The 22,203-nt window shown below is 35.3% G+C and overlaps 2 protein-coding genes across 2 annotated transcripts; one reads left to right on the top strand and one right to left on the bottom strand.

Moving 5' to 3' along the window:
• The first annotated feature begins 5,882 nt into the window (after positions 1 to 5,882).
• LOC132619011 (laccase-7-like) lies at positions 5,883 to 10,389 on the top strand. Its single transcript, XM_060334001.1, has 6 exons — positions 5,883 to 6,036; positions 6,905 to 7,056; positions 7,727 to 7,971; positions 8,579 to 8,707; positions 8,814 to 9,773; positions 10,023 to 10,389. The coding sequence occupies exons 1-6, from the start codon at positions 5,938 to 5,940 to the stop codon at positions 10,151 to 10,153; spliced, it is 1,716 nt and encodes a 571-aa protein (XP_060189984.1). The 5' UTR covers positions 5,883 to 5,937; the 3' UTR covers positions 10,154 to 10,389.
• Positions 10,390 to 11,003: 614 nt separating this feature from the next.
• On the bottom strand, positions 11,004 to 19,522 carry LOC132618373 (uncharacterized). The gene is made up of 5 exons (XM_060333432.1): positions 19,189 to 19,522; positions 18,981 to 19,053; positions 17,223 to 17,287; positions 12,681 to 12,787; positions 11,004 to 11,474 (listed from the first exon to the last, which is right to left on the bottom strand). The coding sequence occupies exons 1-5, from the start codon at positions 19,321 to 19,323 to the stop codon at positions 11,240 to 11,242; spliced, it is 615 nt and encodes a 204-aa protein (XP_060189415.1). The 5' UTR covers positions 19,324 to 19,522; the 3' UTR covers positions 11,004 to 11,239.
• Positions 19,523 to 22,203: the final 2,681 nt, after the last annotated feature.

The following is a 22,203-nucleotide window of genomic DNA, read 5'->3' as shown; positions in this document are numbered from 1 at the left end:
ACAGATGTTGGAGTTTTCGGAAATTATAAGGAGAGGTAAGAAGTCACCTGATTCTTTTCTTCAGATTCTCTAGTCTAATACTTCACGGTTACCCGTGAATTTCCAAGCGGAAATTGCGAATGGCTAATTAATATGGAAATTACAACCACGAGACAAGAAACTTTTGGAAGAATATATAAAAACCATAAATCCGACGTACTTCATATGTCAAAATTCATTATGTTTGCACTGACGTATATCTTTAAATCATCTTCGATTTTTTCAAGATTACCAGAGTAATAGAATAAAGCTAGTCCGATCCAAACAGAGAGAAGTGAAACATAAGGGTGGACGTTCGGTTTTTCGGTTCGGTTTTATCAAACTTCGATTTGGCTATTTCGGGTTCGGTTTTTTGAAGGTGGACACCAAACACCGAACCAAACTAGTTCGGTTCGATTCTTTCGGTTTCGGTTTTTTAAAGTTCAGTTCGGTTCGGTTCGGTTTCGGTTTTTTCAATTCGGTTTTTTTAATATAATATTAGAAGCGATTCCATTGACACTAATTCATATTCTCAAAAGCAATAAAACATAAAATTGATAACTTGAAATCAAAATCAAAATCAAACAAACAGGATACACAAGAACAGAAAACTATAATCATGACATGCGATTACTAGGTGTTATATACATACCGTAAGAATAATTAAGAAAACACATAAAGGACATACATTAATCCTAAAGAGACATCCTAGTTACCTTTCTTTGTTAAGGATATATGATTTTTTCAATTGAAGTGGAAAATTAGGGATACAAATGCAAAAGAGGACTTATTACAATTGGGTTTTTTTGCTTTAAACTTAATGGACTTGGACTATTTTAATTTTTTTGGGTAATGTATTAAATTTCAGTGCGCGTTCGGTTTTTCGGTTCGGTTTTATCAAAATTCGGTTCGGTTATTTCGATTTCGGTTTTTTGACGATGGACACCAAACACCGAACCAAACTAGTTCGGTTCGGTTTTCGGTATTTATGCCCAGCCTTAGTGAAACATGCATGTAACTAACTCTAACTAATTTGAGATTGACTTTTTATTTTATATAGCTATCGTTTCTAAACACAAATAATACAAGGGACATTTTTCTCATTGAGGTTCTTAGAAGTTTATTAGTAATTAACAGCCGTAGGTCAAGAATATGTAAAAACTTATATGCACCCCTTGTTTACGGCAAACCAATAATGGATACTATATTTTCATAAATTACATTTATCACATAATAATAATTAAATACCACACGTGTAAATATTTTCCAATAAATAGTACCATCTCTCCCTTGGCATTGAAGGCTCAAATATGCCGCTGAACTATACGAAATTGCACATATTTGCCCGTCGTTAAAAGGTTGGTGCAAAGATGCCCCTAACTTTTTTTTTTGGCTATATATGCCCTTGAGTTAACGGAAAATATTGGAGGGCATATTTGTTCAGTTTCGCAAGTATAGGGGCATATTTGATCCATTGAAATTCGTGAATATTATGGCACAAATAGTTCTCAGATTTTTTTGTAGTGCACTTTATGCTAGCCAATGATTTATTGCAACTGCATTTTGAAACTCCACACTTATCGTACAACCCCTCACTTTTCTCTCTTATTCTTTCACTTGTTTATGAAATGTCGAAAGCTTCGAGTTCTTTAAATAGTTGTGGAAGGGTTTGTGGATGTGGAGTTGTGGAAGGGTTTGTGGATGTGGAGTTGTGGAAGGGTTTGTGGACATGGAGTTACTGCACTCTATCTCACTTATGGACTTCAAATAATTCTACTAAATTTCGATTATGCGTGAAATTCACGAAAGGGCCAAACCACATTGAATGTTATGTAAGAAATCGTATAAATGCTTAAAATGTGATACTCTTTCTATTATTATTATCAAAAATTTTAGCACTGCGGGAGACATTTTTCATGTGTCATAACTCATAAGTCTAATGTAAGTTATCTCCTATTTTATGTTTATGTTTTATTGCGGCAATTGTTGCATCCATTATCGTGTAGATATTGGAACTGAGAAGACGAAAAATATCCAGAAAGAACTATTCAGATCATCAACAAATTGAAGAATAAAAATGGTATTATCATTAGTAAAAAAAATCTTTTGAAAAGGGGAAATGGTGCTCTTGTTTGTGAAAACAGTCTTTAAAAGATGGTTGTAATTGCATCCGCTCTTTTAGTTGTATAATTTTGATGTAATGCAATGGTGGATGGATTGTAATTACAAATGTTTTTTTTTATATTTTGGAATGTAATGATATTTTGTATCATAATATTCACGAATTTCAATGGATCAAATACGACCCTATACTATGCGAAATTGAACAAATATGCCCTCCAATATTTTCCGTTAACTCAAGGACATATATAGCAAAAAAAAAACGTTAGGGGCATCTTTGCACCAACCTTTTAACGACGGGCAAATATGTGCAATTTCGTATAGTTCAGGGGCATATTTGAGCCTTTGCCGATAATAATATACAACATATGATCGGAGGGAAAAAAGTTAAAAGAACAATGATATGTGATACGGAAAAGGGCCAAATGTACCCCTGTACTATCGATATCATAAAAGGGTCAAATATGCTCCTCGTTATACTTTAAGTCCAAATATATCCCTGCCGTTATACTATAGATTCAAATATACCCTCCTCTGTAGGGGCAAATTTACCCTTGGCCGAGGGGTTTCACGTGACATTGTTTCGTCGGAAATTTTCAACAGATGTATATATAAAATTGAAAGACAGAAACAAAATAACAAATATATAGAATAAAGTGACATTGCTTGACATAAAGAGCATTGTACCTCAGTTGGACAGGAGCATATGTTTTGTACTCGAGGTCTTGAGTTCAAAACTAGGCAGCTTCATTTTGGAGTCTTAAAAGTTAAAATTAAAATGAGTGCACCTCCTTTACGGGAGTAGAGTTCGAACTTCGAACTCCCAACCTCTTAGAAATTTGAAAAAAAAAAAAAGACAGTATACCAAACAATCCAAAGTAACTATTACAAACGTTGTGATAATTAAACTATGTTACCACAACATGTTGTTCCTTCCCTAGTTGTGCTATTTTTTTCTTTTTTCTTTTTCTTTCATTTTTTTTTCTCGCCGACGAAATTGATTATAAGCCATTGTGGAATGAATGATGAGTTTTTTAGTGATAGTTTGGTGCATTATATACATATAAGAAAAATTGTTAAATACTATTTCTAATTAGGTCATTTTAAATATTTCAAAAAATAAAGACTCTTCGAGAAGAGTAATAGTAATACACATGAGTTATGTTTTATTTATATTTTACAATGCTTTATTTATTTGCTCTTAATTTAAAATGTGACACTGCTGATGAAAATTTTTGCGTACATCACTGCTCCTCTGTTAAGTTTGTTCAAGTTAGACATCCAATCCTATGTGGCAATGACATTTAATGTGGTGGATGCCACGTGTCATGCCACCTCCGAACCCCTAACCCATTTTACCCTTCCCCTCTATTTGTTCTTCCACCATTAAAATTTTCTTTCCCTCCACCACCATTGCCACCCATTACTGCCATATAGGTACGTTAGAGCTCTAGAAAAACGTTCTTCTAGTGGACTGTTCGAAGCAAAAAGTAGGGTATTTTAAGTAAGATTCTTCAAAACACAAACAACAGTTACATTCGCTGTCACATTCTAGTTCAGTTAATCACATTTATTATATCTTCTCTTCCACTTGCACATTAAGCAAAACCAACGACAAACTGAGCGAAATAGAGATTTTTAAAACAAAATGCAGGTCAGTTCTCCATTTTCATTGCGGGATTTTGAATTTTCTTCTTCTTTTTCTCACTGTAAATTGAATAATTGTTAACTTTTTCCTTTTTCGGCTGTTTAATTTATGTACTTTTAGGAGTAAAGAACAGTACGAGTAAGTAATGTATCAGATCTGGCTGCTGAGGGGGAGGTTCACGAGTTCTTGAAAAACAGTACGAGTAAGAATAGTCCACTGTAAGAACGTTTTTCCAGAGCTCTAACTATACGGCGGTAATGGTGGCAATGGGAAAGAAAATTTTAATGGTGGAAGAACAAATAGAGGGGAGGATGAAAAGTGGGTTAGGGGCACTGAGGTGGCACGACACGTGGCATCCGCCACATTAAATGTCATTGCCACATAAGATTTGATGTCCAACTTGGACAAACTTAACGGAGGAGGGATATATTTGAACCTATAATATAATGGCAGGGATATGTTTTGACCTAAAGTATAACGAGGGGTATATTTGATTGTTTTTTTATAGTACATGGGTATATTTGGCCCTTTTCCGGATGTGATATATTGATATTACAAATTGTCAAATGTGTAGTATGAATAACCGACTCATGTCCTTGACCAAGCAAAGTACTAGGCAGTAATAAGTACTTGTAATTAGCCCCTTGGAAATTAATTCTTACCGGCAACAAAGTCCTATGTTCCAATTAATAAATCTTGTCAATATTATTAGTTGGTTGGTATTGCGTGTGAAATGAGATCCATACAACATTCTGGATTACCTTACTCTAGAAAATTGCCATGTTCATACGAGAATGTACTTGAACATATATAATAGAGTAGTACTTCATTCTAATTAATCCCTTTTGTTTGTGGCAATGGATTATGATATCTCGAATGGTGCTTCCAATTTTACTCCATATATAGCATAGCATTTGTAAGCTACACCGTAAAAAGAGCTAAATTTTGACAATTTATTGGGACTTTGTTAACTATGTTTTTCCGCGCTGGCCTTGGCCGGTAGCCCAATTTAAGTAAATATGATGAACAAATACATATATGTGAGGAAAAGTTTGAAATTCTTTTGAACTTTTAATTTTCTTTGACAAAATTATTGTACATATACTTTTATTTCGTTTTATTGAATACTAATACTTAAAATACATACCAAGGAGAAAAGTGGTGGGAACAGATAGATTCTTAATGCTCTTACTTAATCAGAGATGTGAGGTTCGAGACTTAACAATGAAAATTTTTCTAAAGAGCACTTTTCTATTTAACGAGTCATATATATGTACCGTGAGTCAGTAAGCTCTGAATGTCATGATTAAAAAAAAAACACTTAAGAGTACTTCAAAAGAAAAAAGAAAAAGAAAATATTAAATTCACCAATTGAATTGAAGTCTGGACCAAGTATTCTATCCCCTCCCCTCTCTACGGGCTATAAAAGATAGCTAAAGAACAATTAAAGTACTAGAATGCTAGTTACAAATGTCAATAGTCTGGACCAAGTATTCTATCCCCTCCCCTCTCTACGGGCTATAAAAGATAGCTAAAGAACAATTAAAGTACTAGAATGCTAGTTACAAATGTCAATAGAACCTCAACTACTAACGACAATGGAAGCTACCTAATCTGAATAAAAAGAAGCGTATACGAATTAAACCATTGAGAAAACTCAGAAAAACGAAATAGTCAAATTGGCCTTATATGTTATTCTATGCATTACACAAAAAGACAGTTTGAAAGTCTTCTTCAGTTTAGTACTTATTTAATTTGATGGCCAACTCAAGCTGTTCTATAACGAACCTTTGCTAAATCATTGTCTACAAAATTTTCAAATACCCTCGTTTTGCCTTAAACAAAGTCTTTTACGCAATCGTGGAAAAGTTTGGCAATAATTAGATACTATCAAGACCCCATGGAAAACGAGATTAGGAAGAATTGAAGTAAAATTTATAGCTAGGATAAACAATTCCACAAAAAGAAGAAAACAAATAAATATATTACGTATACATTCTTGATTAGAAAATAGGTGCCGCCTGTGGCCTTTGTAGGTACACAAACTCCTTATATAAAGGCATGCGTTTCCCATTTTCTCTTCACCTCATATTCTTCAAGTTCTATAGCCTTTACAAATTGAATTGAACGTGTTTTTGTTTTTAGAGGAAATGGGGCATCAAGTTTTCTTGTTTGCTTGCACCATAATAGTTCTTCTAGCTTCTTGCTCCTCATTGGTTTCAGCTGATGTTATAGAGCATTCTTTTCATGTATGTAGTTGTAATTTTCTTTATTTCCCATGCAAAATAGCTAGTCAACTCTTCATAAAACCTTGTTTCGTATAAATGCATATATAGAAATTTAGATTTTTCATAAGATCATATTTCCTTTTCATGTTCCTTTTTGGTGATTAGGCGACTTTTAGTTTAACTTTCATATAAACCAACGCTATATACTCCCTTCAGCTCAGTTTCAGTGGCATACTTTCCTTCTTAGTGATTTGTCCTAAAGAGAATGTCATACTTCTTCAATTAGAAATAATTTACTAACTTTAAACTTCTCATTTTACTGTTAATGAGATAATTTTTAGACACACAAATATTTATGAATTGTTTTAGATTACAAATTTTAAAAGTTTTTCTTTCTTGTATTGTGCGTCCAATAAATCGTCTCATAAATTGTGACAGTAGGCGTATTATTTTCATCATTGCCTCTTTGAACTCTAAGCTCAAATCCTATTTTAAACTATAAACCCGACAGCATTTCCATTATACATACTATATAAATCCGTCAATAGATATACTATACACATATACGCATGTATCGACGGAGATTCTGACCATGTCTTCCCCTTGTTACACCTCATCTAAGTTGAATATTTAAGAAAAATGGCAAAGATAATATTCCGTATGTATTTGGTAGGACTTCTACATATTTAATGTAGAATTTAATTTAATCATATACACTTACAATTTTACATTATTAGTGTATCTTAACCTGTCAGTTACCTGCCCTATTTTTCAGGATATCATCTGTCACACTTATACATCATGATTGACAGTATAAAAAAGATTTACGCTTACATCGAATAGAAGTCAATCTATAATTAATGTATTGTTTATGATATTGCATATATAGGTGCAAAACCGTACCATAACGAGACTGTGCCGTAGACAAGTGATTACTGCTGTAAATGGAAATCTTCCTGGTCCAACCATACGCGTAAACGAAGGAGACACCCTTGTCGTTCATGTCTTTAACCTTTCACCTTACAATCTCACTATTCATTGGTAAGTTCTTCAATATTTTAATTAGAGGCATATATAGACAGAATTTGAAGTTTGGTTACTGGATTTGCAATTAAACATTTATACGTATTTAATGAATTTCCAAACACAAATATAAGGTCTAAGTAAAAACTATTGAGTTCGTTTGAACCTGTACCTAATATTGTAGCTCCACCACTCCGCCCCTTATTTTAATATAGGAAAAAAGATAACCATATAGTTTGTCAAAGGAAAGAAAGAAAGAAAACAAACAAGAATTATAAGAACGACCACTACTTTTATTTTTATTTTGGTTTCATTAATGTTACATTCGTGCGAAGTAGTTGATTTTTCTTGTCTAAACAATAACAATTTTATTGATAAGCTGTCGTTTGCAGAATCAAATCCTGGAGTATACAAAAAATGCGTTACGTTAACATAAAAAAGTCAGATTCAATGATAGTATAGATATACAGATCGTCATGAGTGAATAGTGATCACTAATTATTACTCTTATTATATATATCCGTATGTGGCAACTGTCATTATCAGCCTATCACCTCCAATTAGTTAACGAAAAGGAGTTTGTAAAAATGAGAAAGTGGGAGTTGAGATAATTAGATAATCTCATTACATAATTATATTGGAATGAAGTGAAAAATAAAAACTAATGCAAGTTAATTAATAAATGCAGGCATGGAGTTTTCCAGCTATTGAGTGGGTGGGCTGATGGACCCGAGTTTGCGACCCAGTGCCCGATCCGACCCGGACATAGCTATACCTACAAGTTTAAAGTAACTGGACAAGAAGGGACTTTATGGTGGCATGCACATGTATCTTGGCTTAGAGCCACAGTTCATGGTGCACTTATTATTCGCCCTAAAAAGGGTCACTCTTATCCTTTCCCTAAACCTTACAGAGAAGTCCCAATCCTCTTAGGTAACTTAACCTTCTTCAATTATGAGTTACTTTGATATATAGTTATAGTAACTAGTAATGTTAGTATATTTACTTTAATTCTATGCTTTCCAGTACTAATCACGTCAGAAATTTATATATCAATAGAAATTGTTTTCTTTTTCCCTTCCTAACTGTTGGATCTACAGACGCTCAGTAGAAAATATGGAGTGTCTAGTACTTCTCTCTCTCTCTCTCTCTCTCTCTCTCTCTCGCTCTCTCTCTCTCTATCTCTTTTTTTTTTTTTTTTGGGTATAATATTGGCCCCATATGAGCTTAAAATGAGTGACATGATCGTCGGTGCATATAGTCGATCCCAACTTATTTGGGGTTGAGGTGCAATTATTATTGCATTTAGTTATCGGTACAACACAATAGTTGACATATGGAGTGAAGTTTTACCTATTGATAAAACTAGCAAATGAAATGAAAGAAGAATGCTTTCTGTTTTTCACTAATGCAAAGAAATTTATTGAAAGCATTTAAATATATTAGCAAATGAGGAAGTATATTTTCTTTTTTACTAATCAAAGGACATTTATTGAAAGCATTTAAACTAAGAAGTGTATATGTTGAAATGTTAATGCAGGAGAATGGTGGAATGCCAATGTTGTGGATGTGGAGAATGAAGGGCTAGCAAGTGGTGCTGCACCTAACAACTCTGATGCTTACACAATTAACGGCTGGCCTGGCGATCTTTACCCTTGCTCTGTTAATCGTGAGAACTACACACCAACTATATTTAATTTCTTATGTATACCTTTTGTTGTTTAGTTCTATTTTGTTGTCTTGCTAACTTGGATTTTCTTTTTCATTTTTATTAGAAACGTACAAGTTGAAAGTGAAACATGGGAAAACGTATCTCCTTCGTATCATCAATGCTGCACTCAATAACCAGCTCTTTTTCAAGATCGCCAACCATAAAATAAAAGTTGTCGCGGTTGATGCTGCTTACACTGATCCCTACATCACAGACGTAGTCGTTACCGGGCCGGGCCAGACAACTGACGTCCTCTTGACGGCCAACCAGATCCCGGCATCCTACTACATGGCTGCTAACCCCTACGCTAGTGCAGCCGGGGTGCCATTTGACAACACCACAACTAGGGGAATTATAGTGTATGAAGGTGCACTACCATCAGCTCCTATAATGCCAATTTTACCAGCCTTTAATGACACACCAACAGCCCACAAATTCTTTACCAATATAACTGGGCTTGTAACTGGACCATTTTGGAACCCTCCACCTCAAAAAGTGGATGAGCATATGTTTATTACTATTGGGTTGGGCCTAACTGCTTGTGATGGAAGACAAGGAAATGCAACATGTGCAGGCCCAAATGGGCAAAGATTTGCTGCTAGCATGAACAATGTATCTTTTCAGTTCCCTGACAAGATTTCAATGTTGGAGGCCTTTTTTTATAATGTTGGTGGAGTCTACACCACTGATTTTCCAGACCAACCACCACTGAAGTTTGACTACACAAATCCTAATAATAGCAACAATGCTGCTATTATAATGACCACAAAGTCTACAAAGGTGAAGAAAGTTAAGTTCAATGCCACAGTTGAGATTGTGTTCCAAAATACTGCTTTGATTGGAATAGAAAATCACCCTATTCATTTGCATGGATTCAATTTCTATGTATTAGCCCAAGGCTTTGGCAACTATAACCCTGCGGTTGATCGCAAAAAATTTAACCTTGTCAATCCACAAGAACGTAACACAATTGGCGTTCCAGTTGGAGGATGGGCTGTCGTTAGATTCCGAGCTAACAATCCAGGTAAATATATAATTAGAATTTTAGATCAACTAGCAAGAAAATTCAGTAAAATTATGTTCTAGGATATTTTAGGTAATGATTGATATAGTTTTCTACTTGAGCCGAGGGTCTTTCGGAAACAGCCGTCCTACCTTGATAGGAGTAAGGTCTGCGTACACTCTACCCTCCCCAGACCCCACGATGTGGGATTTCACTGGGTTGTTGTTGATTGATATAGTTTTCTACTTATTAATTTGGAAATTGTTACAGGTGTATGGTTGATGCATTGTCATTTGGATGTTCACTTGCCATGGGGTTTAGCCACATCTTTTGCTGTTGAGAATGGGCCAACACCGTCAACTAGGCTACCTCCTCCTCCACTAGATCTACCTAAATGCTAGATCATTTCCTTTAATTTTTTTTTTTAATGATTCCAGAGTGATTTATTTGATTCTTGTCCAGTTTCATTTTTTCCAATTGTATAAGCGAGTCATTTGTTTTTCTTGTCATTCTTTGACTTGTCAAACAAAAATGGGGTTGTATTTAGTTATACCATTCTTTAAGATTTATGAGTGTAATGTATCATCATTGTTCTTTGATTATGAATAAGATGTTGTCTTTCGGATTCCCTATTTAACCGGAAATGGTTATTTTACTTTCAACTCTCATTAGTCTTTATAGTTTCAGCCACTAATTCCACTTTCAATAGGTTATGATCAAATGACTTGAATTTCATATGTGGTCATCGTGCAGTATTATATATATTGAAGGAAGTTCTTCAAAACGCATTAAGTAGCACATTCTCATCCCCCCACTAAAGATGGTCAGCTGAAATAACTAAATAAACACTCTCACTCTTCCTTTTTATATATTACTCTTCCTTTTTACTCTATATCCCAAAAAGAATTACCACATTTATATATTTTAAAGATCTTTAGCTTGAACTTTATACTTTACCTTCAATGATTGTGCTCTTATAATTATAGAAATATCACGACACGTTTAAAATCACAAGTGCTAAGTGTAGTTTTAATATGTTTTTCTTTTTTAAATTCCGTACTCAAACAAACTTCAATATAAGATGAATCAGGGATAGTAAGAAAAAACACCAAATATGACGAAAACATCAAGTCGTTCTCTTTTTCACCGATGATGCTACTTTTGCATATTCACCTGTTAGTCAATTTACTGCTCTGTTAAGTCTGAATCATTGTTGTTTAATTCGTAATTAGAGAAAACAAAAACGCCAAGTAGCTAAACATGTGATCTTCACTGATGAAAGAATGAGCATGTGCTCCCTCAAGAGCTTAGAGAAATTTCCTCCAACCTAGTTTACATTAAGATTTCAAACCCTGGTTGATAATTGAGATAAGGAGCAACCCAATGACAAGGTGTATACAATATTGGTTATCAACCTTTGGTAAACTATACGGCTTTTCTGTACTCGTAGTGATTTCGATAGAACCAAAACTTTTTCTATTAGAACCTCATTTTGTCAGCAAGTTAGGGGAGTTCTCAACTCTGGAAGCAGATGCAGATGCACCCTTTGGTAATGTTTCTGATGCTGTAACTAGATTTTCTGGTGATTTAGGCCTTATTAGTGGTCGTCGTAAAAACCTGAGTGGCCATCTCTTAGGTTTTATTTGTCCCAATAGTTTCATCTGCTCCCTTCTAAACTTTCTGGCCGCGTACCATTTTCCACCTCGAAAACCCAAGCCATACCTGAAATCAAAGCCACAAAAAGAAAATCAAAGGGCGCATCGAAGCAGGTTTTAAGTTCTTGAGAATATTTATAGTAACAAATTAGTTGTGGACACCTTTAAAGCTTATTTTCCACACAAAATACTAAAACTATATAGAGAAATAACAGCCGCATACCAAAAGAAAGAATTATGGTGAGGGGGCGTGACAGCTGATCATGGAGGAGAGGAATCACCAACTTCATTAGAATTACGCAAGAAGAAATTGGGCAATTTGATGACTAATAAAACCAAAGGTAGCGAAAATTGGACTAACGAATTCAAGATTTCACCACCATAAGACAAGAAATTAACACAAATCCCATCTTCTTTCCCTAGCTGTACCTTTGCTCTCAATTAGAGGACATTCAGAAATTCACTAAACAATGCATTGGACAGTTTTCAGAAAACTAGGGGTGGCAAACGTGTGGGTTGGGTCAAATTTGGGCGGGTCAAAACGGGTCAAGACTCAACCCGCCCAAAGTTGCTTGGGTCAAACAACGGGTCATAACCCAACCCACCCAACTATTTTCAACTCGCATCAAGTAAAGTCCTCCCACAACTCGCATCATCAAGCAAGTGTAGTGTTGTGGTTCTTTTTTTCAAATTGTGTGTAATTTAAATTACCTGCTAATTCAGAATTCACACTATGAGGCACTGACACTTGGGGTGCTTATTAAAAACTATGTTTTGTGATGAAGATGTACTTTCTTGATATCAGTGGCTAAGAATAGAACTTATGTGAGGAAAAGTTAATAAAGCTTCAACATTTCAACTGTATAAACTAAATTTATATTCTGAGAATTAAACATAGTATAAATTGTTTCATTTCTAATATGTTTGCTTTTTTGGGTTGGTTACATTTTGATCCAGCGGGTTACACTATTTTGACCCGATTGTTTGATGGGTCATTTTGGGTTCAACCCGTTGGGTCAATGACCCAACCCGTATAAAAACCGGACGGATTGGGCGGGTATGGGTTGATTTTGCCACCCCTTACCGAAAACAATAAGAAGCAATGAAAACTACTCATCAACGAAAAACTAAAAAAGAATAGAAGTGGAATGAGGCAATGAAAACTACACAAAAGATGGCTACTTTACTAGTAATTAACCAGCTGGGGAAAGGGGAATAGAAAAAGAAACAAGGCATGAACGAGGTAACTGAAATAGAAGAAAAGTTCACAAACCCGAGAATTAGTGTGGTTCCAGCAGTTGCAACACACGCTGGTACACTAATGGAACCAGACACAAGCTTCTTAAATTCAGGATCTTCAATTTGATAATTATTCTTCATCTGCCAGATAGAGAAGGTCGTGTCATATATGAAATAACGAACAAAAGGATTAACGAAACTTAAATAATTGCTCGTGGCACGTAACAAAAACCAACGTGCTCCATGGATACTGCTAAAATAAGACTGAACACGTGAGAGGACCCAAATGATTTCTGCTTATATCAGCCTCCCACCGTCTGAACTCTGAAGCTTCTGTAACCTGTCCCACAACCCCTTTTAAGTGTCACCCAGCCCCACATACCCAAATTCTCTTCTGTTAGCCATGTTCATAAAGCTTAGTCACATGAAATATTACGATGCTGGTACTCTATTCCCATATGCAGAACAGAAAGCCAGACCTTCAGAGCAATGAAACTTCCAAAACTAACCTATTCTGGCAAAAAAAGAACATTATTTAGCCAAGCAAAAGGAATGACTGATTGTTTTGGAGCTGAATCATCTATTGAGAAGGATTCTTAGGGACATAACCTGCACGTTGACGTTAGTGGTGGCAAATGGGTGGATTGGATCGGATTTGGACGGATTAAAAATGGATTGGATTGCAATCCGTCCATATGAATATGGGTAAAAATGGATTAGGTAGATATGGATTGGGTAAAATGGTCCTAACCCACTTTAATCTCCTAATTAAAGGGCAGCCCGGTGCACTAAGCTCCCGCTATGCGCGGGGTCCGGGGAAGGGCCGGACCACAAGGGTCTATTGTACGCAGTCTTACCTTGCATTAAAGCGAAAAAACTTTCCAAACTTTTGAGCACCATGCAGCTTTTTGAAACTTGTTGAAACGTCAAGAACAAGCTGGAACATCAGTAATTGCCTAATATAACTATATGAACTGGACTAAATAGCAAATACTTGTGATGACTTAAACATACTTTTTTTTCAAAATGACTTAATGCTTCCGAACATTTCATCCATGACCCAACTCTTCAAGAAATAGTTATAATCTCCCAACCTTCCCCTTATAACAAGATTAGAGTCATTTGTATAGTTTGTCTAATACTTTAGAAACCCTGATTAATAATAATAACCCCTTAAATCTAATTAGTCCTTACTGAATAAAGCAGGATTATAAGGTACAGTTTACTTTAATTTAATGTCTTGATGTTTTCTACTCTAGAACTTAGAAAGTTTGGAAGTTGGAAAAGCTGCAACAACCCGTCTTTCATAGCATTCAGATTTTCAGCAATACTGCAATCCATTTTTACAAAAGTGAGTTCGGATATGGATACCCATATTTTACCCATATTTGTCATATTTTTGTGGGTTAAAAATAGACTGAAAGCCATATTTACCCAACTGAAATATAAGTGACCCGACTCATTAAAATGTGGGTTAAAAGTGATGATTTAATAAATATTGGCTGAAATTTCCAGCTCTAGTTGATGTTCAACTACTGAAAATTCCACGATAATTTTTATGTTGGGATAACAAATAAACCCTTGTGGATTAGCTGGCCAATCTCAAGTTCGCGCACAGGTTTGAAACTCGTGGGAGAGCTCTACCATCCTCCAACTTAAGTAACAGGCTATAATAGAGTCAAATGACATCTGCCTACCACACATCCCATGTTGTACTTCTTTTACCATGAACCGAAGCAATGGGGGCAAAAATCTATGATAATTAGTTCATGGATTTTTGCACCCAAGGGTATGGTCTAGTAGTTAATGAAGTGGGTTGAGAACCATGAGGTCTCAAGTTCAAATCCCAGCAGAGGCAAAAACACTAGGTGAGTTCTTCCTGTGTATTCAAGCCTTGAGGATAGAGTTTTCTGGTACAAATGCTGGTGGGAGGTAGCAGTTCCGTGGAATTAGACGAGGTGTGCGCAAGCTGGCTTGTTACCACGGTTTTTAAAAAAAAAAACGAGTTTGTGGATTTTTATTTTATTGCTTCGTGGATAAGTACAATCAATTTGTAGAAGTTGAAAGCAAACAAGCGGGGATAGTGGATTATGTTGGAGACCGAGTGAGGGAACAAGAGAGGTCGGAGAACAAACTAGGAACAGATGAATGGAGAAGTACTAGCTGCGGGGTGACAGAGAACAAGATCAGCAATGGAGCAGAAAATGAGGTGATCAGAAAAGAGATGGTCTGTCAATCTTTGACATTTGTGATCTTTGAATTACTTTGACCAGCCCAGAACCCAACTTAGTACTTCTGCATGCCCACCCATTGACATTCCTATAAGAAGTGTTGAGTTACTTATACTAGGTTTTCTAGGAGGCAGGTTGTACCCTAGTCCGCTAGGAATGTGAGTACACAAGGTATCCAAGATTGGGTGTTGTTCGTAAAAAGCCACATCCTTTTGTAAGGTTTTTTACTTCTTGGTATACTACTTGTACACATGTGTTTTTGCCCTTCATTCATAAATTTACTTTATCACAAAAAATAAAAAAAGGTGAGCACACAAGCCGGCGAACATGTAAAATCCTAATTAACTCCACAGTCCATACTCCACACCATGCTTAACAATAGTTGAATCCTAAACAATGCAGTCCATATCCATAGTATGTATAGGAGGTCAAATTCCAAATGTATTCTCTAATTACACATTACCCAAAGAAGACAAAACTTTGCCACATCTTCTCATTGCCTTAAGTGATAAAAGAACTACTTAAAGTTTTACGGGACACTCATAACCAAATAATTACAGGTAGTAATAATTTTATTTTCAAATTCCATGTACTTAATTACAGTAATCTGTAATGGCCTATTTTCGATGAATTAATCCCAACAATTAACACCACCCGTATTTCTGCTTTACTTGAGCCGGGGGTCTATCAGAAACAGCCTCTCTACTCTACCTGCCAAGGTAGGGGCTAGGTCTGAGACATCTCAGCTATCATATCTGCAACAGGGGCTTTTGTGAATCCAAGCAATATCAGGACCATAGACTTATTTTACAGAAGATTGAGATTATTTCGATAGGAGAAGTAGACAACATTGCACAATTAGCCCGTGTTTAATTGCAAGATGGGACAACTTTGATGACTTACTTAGGGTAGTCCTCTGAACATAACAATAAATAGTTAAATACTGCAAATTGGAGAACAATAATTGAAAAAGTTGAGAAGAGGCTAGCGAGGTAGCAAAAGAGGTACCTGTCAAAGATTATCCCAACATATCATGTCTCTTATGCACGCACAGGTTATTAAGATATAAAAGTTTGAGAGGCTCCGAAGGAAGTTAATGTCGACGCAAATAAAGGGACTAAAAAGGATTATCTGGTCAAATGGGATGGGGTTCACTGGTTCCCCAATGAAGCAGGAAGGTTTGAAGTGAAGATTTGAGGGTGTTCAGCAGAGGCTATCAGATTGCTTCGGTGGTTCCGTGATAAGGAACAGGCTTTATGTAGGATTGGGACTACACAGAAGTATGAAATTCAAGATGGAAGGCGGAAGACTGGGAACACTATGTTATAGATGTGAACTATGTAGGAACATCATGGAGGGATAAGAAGACTTCAGTAGAACCATCACTTCTAAAGTTGGAAAAGGAAATATGATTAGTGTTTCGAAGCACAAGTATTGCGGCAACGACAAACTGAGAGTTGTCTTCGCAAATATCTATAACATATCGAGCCAGAAGGAGATGACTATATATCATATCTACAGATCACAACATGCCAGAGCTCTCTGGACCTTGAGGTTCAAAAGGGAATTTACAAGACGGGAATAGTAGTATTCCCAAACTTGTTGGAGTTACACTTATAAGCACAACATAAGACAGGCATATTAGGACACTTGGAAGTGAAACAGAAAGGGAAGTGGATGTTTTCCAGTAAAGTGCCATTAGGATACCAAGTTCTTATATCTATCAATTTGGATTCACAGAATATCGATAAAAGTATGCTTTTTCACGTGGATAATAACAAAGAAGGGGGCAATTCTAAAAGCTGAAACCTAAGAGAAATGAAGATAACATATGTTAGCTAGTGCTTCATGTGCAAACGTTCGGGAGAACATGTGATTCACTTGCAATTGGACTGTCAGGTAGTAAGTCGGTAATGTTGACTGTTGAACAGTGCTGAACTGGTTAGAATACAGTGAACAGTCAAAAATTTGACGCATAGCTAGGTTTTCAGAAGAAGGAAAGGGAGACGCAGAGCATGGGATGTTAACTCATTTGGCTCTTATTTGGGTACTTGGGAGGGAAAGGAATAGAAGAACTTTTGAAGGAGTAGAAAATGAATTTGTACGGTTGGGAGCTGGTCTTATGTTTTTTGGCTAGCTTTTGATGAAGGCATTTATCTAAAAGAACTTACTCCGTTCTAAAATTCAAGCTAACCTCCCCCAACACCACCACCCCCCCCCCCCCCCTCGGGGTCTTCCTGTATAGCACTCTAGCAAATCCCCTTGGGTAGCACATATCTTATTCTTTGAACAGAAAAAACTAGTAAAATAGCTTGGTACAACATTATTCTGGAATGAAAACTTACAGCTTTCTCTATAGATTCGAGGCGGTGGTCAATTCTTGATTGATGAAGATGTCGTAAAGTATAACCTGCAAAAGTTTGAGATCAGCTTCAATATTGCCTTACCAAAGTATCTAGGGAAAGGAGAGTACATAATATAAACTATATTGCTCGGACTCTCCTAAATGTTGCAGCACCTGTGTCGGATCCTCCAAAAATACACTGCTGTTGGAGGATCCGACACCCATAGGCATTTTTGAAGAGTCCGAGCAACATAGAATATAAATATGCAATGAAAAAGAGATTAAATGCATGAACTTCGAGCATGTTTTCTGCAGATAATTCTAACCAACTTAAGCTTAATCCTTATTTTGCACCAAACAAGCAATTAACAATGTAGCCAAGGTTTCGAACCTACTCTAAAAAACACTCCCTAATGAACTGGACAATAGATAGACTGCATATCATTTAAGAAGACAACGAGAAACTCTTACGAAAAAACACACTGAGGCTGTCAATGAAATGGCGTGCTGTGCATATACAAGAGAAGTAGCAATCCATCAAAGAAATGCAAAGGCAAACAATGAAGTTGGAGACAAAAAGTTATTTTTTACATATTCTAATAGATAGGTCATATGAGCATGTCTGACAACCAACCTTATGACAAACAACCTTAAAAATCTCAGTCACTCAACTGTCAGATGATCAATTAATGCAAAATAACATTCTCCCTAATGGGCAGGATATCCAAACTTATCCTCTGTTTCAATTTGTCATGGAGTTTAAGAAAGTAAAGAAGACTTTTGAATCTTGTGGTCTTAAATTAAAGATATGTAGAATGAACCAAAATGTCTTTTAATCTTGTGGCCTTAAAAATGTCATGTGGAAAGCTGGAAATTAAAGAGTTGCCAAAAAGGGAAAGAGATATTCTTTTTGAAATGGACTGAAAAGGAAAGTAAGACAAGCAAATTGAAACAGAGGGAGAATCTAATATCCAATGGATCAGCACTTCTCACACATCAGAAATCACACTCATATATGCTCGCCATCAGCTCAACTTATTAAAAATCAAAATTCTAACGATGTTAGAGTCAATAGGAATATCTTTAATTGTCAAGAAATGGAGAAATTATATGAGTTAATAGATAGATGAGCATGTTGCAAAGAAGAACGCAGTTCAAGTTGCAAGCATAACGTTAGCAACTTTATATTGGGAGGTAAGTGTTTACCGTTTAAAATGCTTAAGTTATGGTTTCTAATTGATAGATGGGCATGTCGCCAACCTGAATGAGGGTGTTGGCAAGAAGTCTTCTATGCAAGAGGATCTCACTGAAGTAAAGAAGACTTGGCCTTCACATCATTAGCTCAAGATATTATTGTTCATAACTTCATATCGTTAAGTAGCTGAAGTTCTTTCCATTAATAAGTTCGTTATCATTTGATTAAATATTTTTGGCCACATTACTTTAGCTATGGTGCATTGCAAGCAGCAGCATCTTTTATATATCTCGAGCAGTATTCGTTATGCATAGAATGAAATTCTAGAAAATTCCCTCTAAGTTCTTTCTAGATCCTCTCTAAAAGCTATGATTTTTGTATGGAGTTCAATGAAGTTTATCATCAATAACAACTTATGTAAAATAAAGAAGAACTATTCTCATACATATCACAATTCACAGACCAGAGAATGAAAAGACAACATAAACAGGTCATAAATGAATACCCAAATCTCCAACAAGTTAATAAAAATCTGTGAGGACAAAAACCATAGAATAAACATACCAAACCATGCTGTAGCAACCGATGCTATAGATGTTGAGATTGTGAACACCACCTTATGCCTCTCAAATATATCCTATAATTCCCAAATGATATCACATAAAAAACAACAACAGAAAAAAAAAAATCCACTATTACATGTGTTTATGAAAAAAAAAAAAAAAAAACAACTTTAATCAATACCCATTAAAGAATCACAAAAAAAAAGTACCTTCGTTGAATAAAAAGTGTCTTGAATAGCAGACCATGAATTAGAGGCTTTTCTTTTCAACTGTGGCACCGTTAAACGGTTAATAATAGAGGAACCTGATGTTCTAAAGCGTTGTATACCTCTGTATATGTACATGGCTTCTTACAAATTTGCAATTTTAGTTTGCAAATTACAAAAAAGAAATTAGGAATTTTTAAATTTTAGGTGAACTGGGACACAGTTAAGTTGGAGATGTGTTAAGTTGTCAGAGACTTGTGGAATGGGCAAAGTCCCAGTTGAACAGGAGCCGTCAGTTTATAGGGCTTAAGTTAAGGATGTTGCATCTGGTCCGTCTATTCCTGTTTTTGAATTTGGCTTCTTATTTTCGCTATTTATCGAGCATTAACTTTTGGTATTTGGATGCTGTTTTCTTCTTTTAATTTACAGCTTGTTTGGATGGTTGTTAGCTTTTCTATTGTATTGGATTGTTAGTTTAAATATAAAACTTTTATTTTGATTGTGTAAATTTTATTGTATATATGTTAAATTCATCATTACCTAATAATGAAAAATTTCAATTTATGTAAAGATCAATTTCGTGTGAGTGCGTCGTTATCTTATTTTTTTTATTCTTATATGTTGTCTTTGCTAATTATCTACTAAAATAATCTCATTTTATTCTTTTACCTTACATTTTTATAATAGTTCTACTCGATATCCTACTTTTCTTTTAAATTTATGTTTTAAATTGTTAATGTGTAGCATTGTATAATAAAGAAAAAAATACAATTTATTCAAACATTATATTCATTAAAATAATACAATATAATATAACACGATACAATACAATACATTATGAAACTATATATAACAACCATCCAAACAAGGTGTTAATTTAGGAAAGGTTAAGGGAGAAAAAAATTAAGGTAAAATAAATAGACAGTCTTCTAAACTTATTCAAATATGTCATTCTCTTAACTTATATCTTTGTCATTGAACACTTGTCATGTTCTCAAATTATATCACTTAGACAACTTGAAATGGCAACATGTGTGCTTTACACGTTTTACTTCTTGAGATAGCTACATATGATGTTTGATAGCCATAATAGAGCCATACAGGTGTCAAAGAGAAATTTAAATACATAAAATGCAATTAGAAAATGTCATATGTGCAATTAAACTCATCTTAGACAGTTTTTTTGCTATTCAATCACACTGTTTGTATGAATGAACAAACTTTGCATAACCAGCTTACATAGAAAATATTCCATACTCTATGTTAATAGATTCGTGATATTGATGTACCAAATTATCAAATGAGTTACATTAAAAAAGTCCAAGCTTATACGCATTAACCTACATGGTATCCTAATTGGGCCCGAATAAAAAACTCAAGCATACATGAAATACTTCATTCTAAAAACCGTATGACTTCTATTCATCCGTGCTTAAGTTTTTTAGACTGAGGACTTTGATTCAAGGTCTTGAAAGACGAAGGCGTTAAGCGAAGCGAGTTGTACTGGTCCTCTAGAGAGGAAATCGAAACTTGTGCTTAAGTAAAGGAGACATTGATTTGTTACTGAATTTTTACAGGTAAAAGATAGTTGATAATATTTAGTAAAATTTGTATATTTTTTGCCATCACCTCTAAGGGGTATAATAGTTTCACTTTAAAGAAAAATAGGAGGTAAACTATCACGTGTAAATTAAGATGTGTAGATAATATTCTCGAATTATTTTGGGGTAGATTATGCCTTCTATTTTAACTATTACGAGACTTTCTTATTTCCTTTTTATCACAAAAAATCTTCCACATTTTTTCAAATTCTTTTTATTATAATATACATGTGAGAAGTGAAAGCGAAATAGGGAGGGAATTACAAGACATGGAATTTTGATCTCAATTAATATCAAGATCTTTAGACATTTTATTTTATGTGAGAGCATCTATATTTATGCATAAAGTTTATACTTTCGGAGTGCAAGTTCAATAATGTTAACGAGCATGAGGCTGGCGTGGAAGTGAGGCTTGGTACTCAGGTCATTCAAAAGAAAGGAAGTTTCAAGTATTTTGGGTCAATTATCCAAGGGAGTAGAGAGATTGACAATGATGTCACATGTCGTATTGGTGCAGGGTGAATGAAATGGAGGTTCGCATCCGGAATCTTCTGTGATAAGAAGGTGCCACCAAAACTTAAAAGCAAGTTCTACAGGGTGGTGGTTAGATCAATTATTTTGTATGAGGTCGAGTGTTGGCCAGTCATGAACTCTCACGTTCAAAAGATGAAAGTTGCGAAAATAAGGATGCTGTAATGGATGTGTAGGCATATTAGGAGAGATATGATTAGGAATGATGATATCCGGGACAAGGTAGAAGTGACATCGATGGAGTGTAAGATACGAGAAGCGAGAGTGAGATGGTTGCGGCATGTGCAGAGGAGATGCACAGATGCCCCAGTGCGGAGGTGTGAGAGGTTGGCTATAAACGGTTTCAGGAGAGGTAGAGGTAGACCGAAGAAGTAATGGGATATGACGCAGGTGCAACTTATCGAGGGAATGACCTTAGATAGTTGGTTATGGAGGACACGGATTAGGGTAGAAGGTTTGTAGGTAATTGAGCCTTGTCCTACTTACCCTTTCATACTAGTAGTCTTAGTATTCTTATAGTTTCTTGTCCATCAATTTATGCTAATTGTTGTTTTTTTACTCTAATTATTGTATTAATTTGTGATAGTTACGACTCCTTTTTTAATACAGTTTTATCATTTTTTTTTAGTATTTTGTCATTTTTTTACACTGCTTTGAGCTGCCTGTCCTTATGCCGAAGGTCTACCAGAAACAACTCTCTACCTCTCTCTCAAGATAGGATAGTGTCTACGTACACTCTACCCTTCTCATATCCTGCGTGGGATTTCACTGGGTTGTTGTCGTGGTTGTAAAGTTTATTTACATATATTTTACGGAAAATTAAACATTGAGAACTAAAGCATTGTAGGCCACAAAACCCAAGGACAAATTTTGTTAATGTAGTCGT

This window comes from Lycium barbarum, chromosome 11 (genome assembly GCF_019175385.1).
Source record: "Lycium barbarum isolate Lr01 chromosome 11, ASM1917538v2, whole genome shotgun sequence".
Taxonomy (NCBI): Eukaryota; Viridiplantae; Streptophyta; class Magnoliopsida; order Solanales; family Solanaceae; genus Lycium; species Lycium barbarum.
The sequence above is the reverse complement of the archived record's forward strand: the minus strand, read 5'-3'. Positions and strand labels throughout refer to the sequence as shown.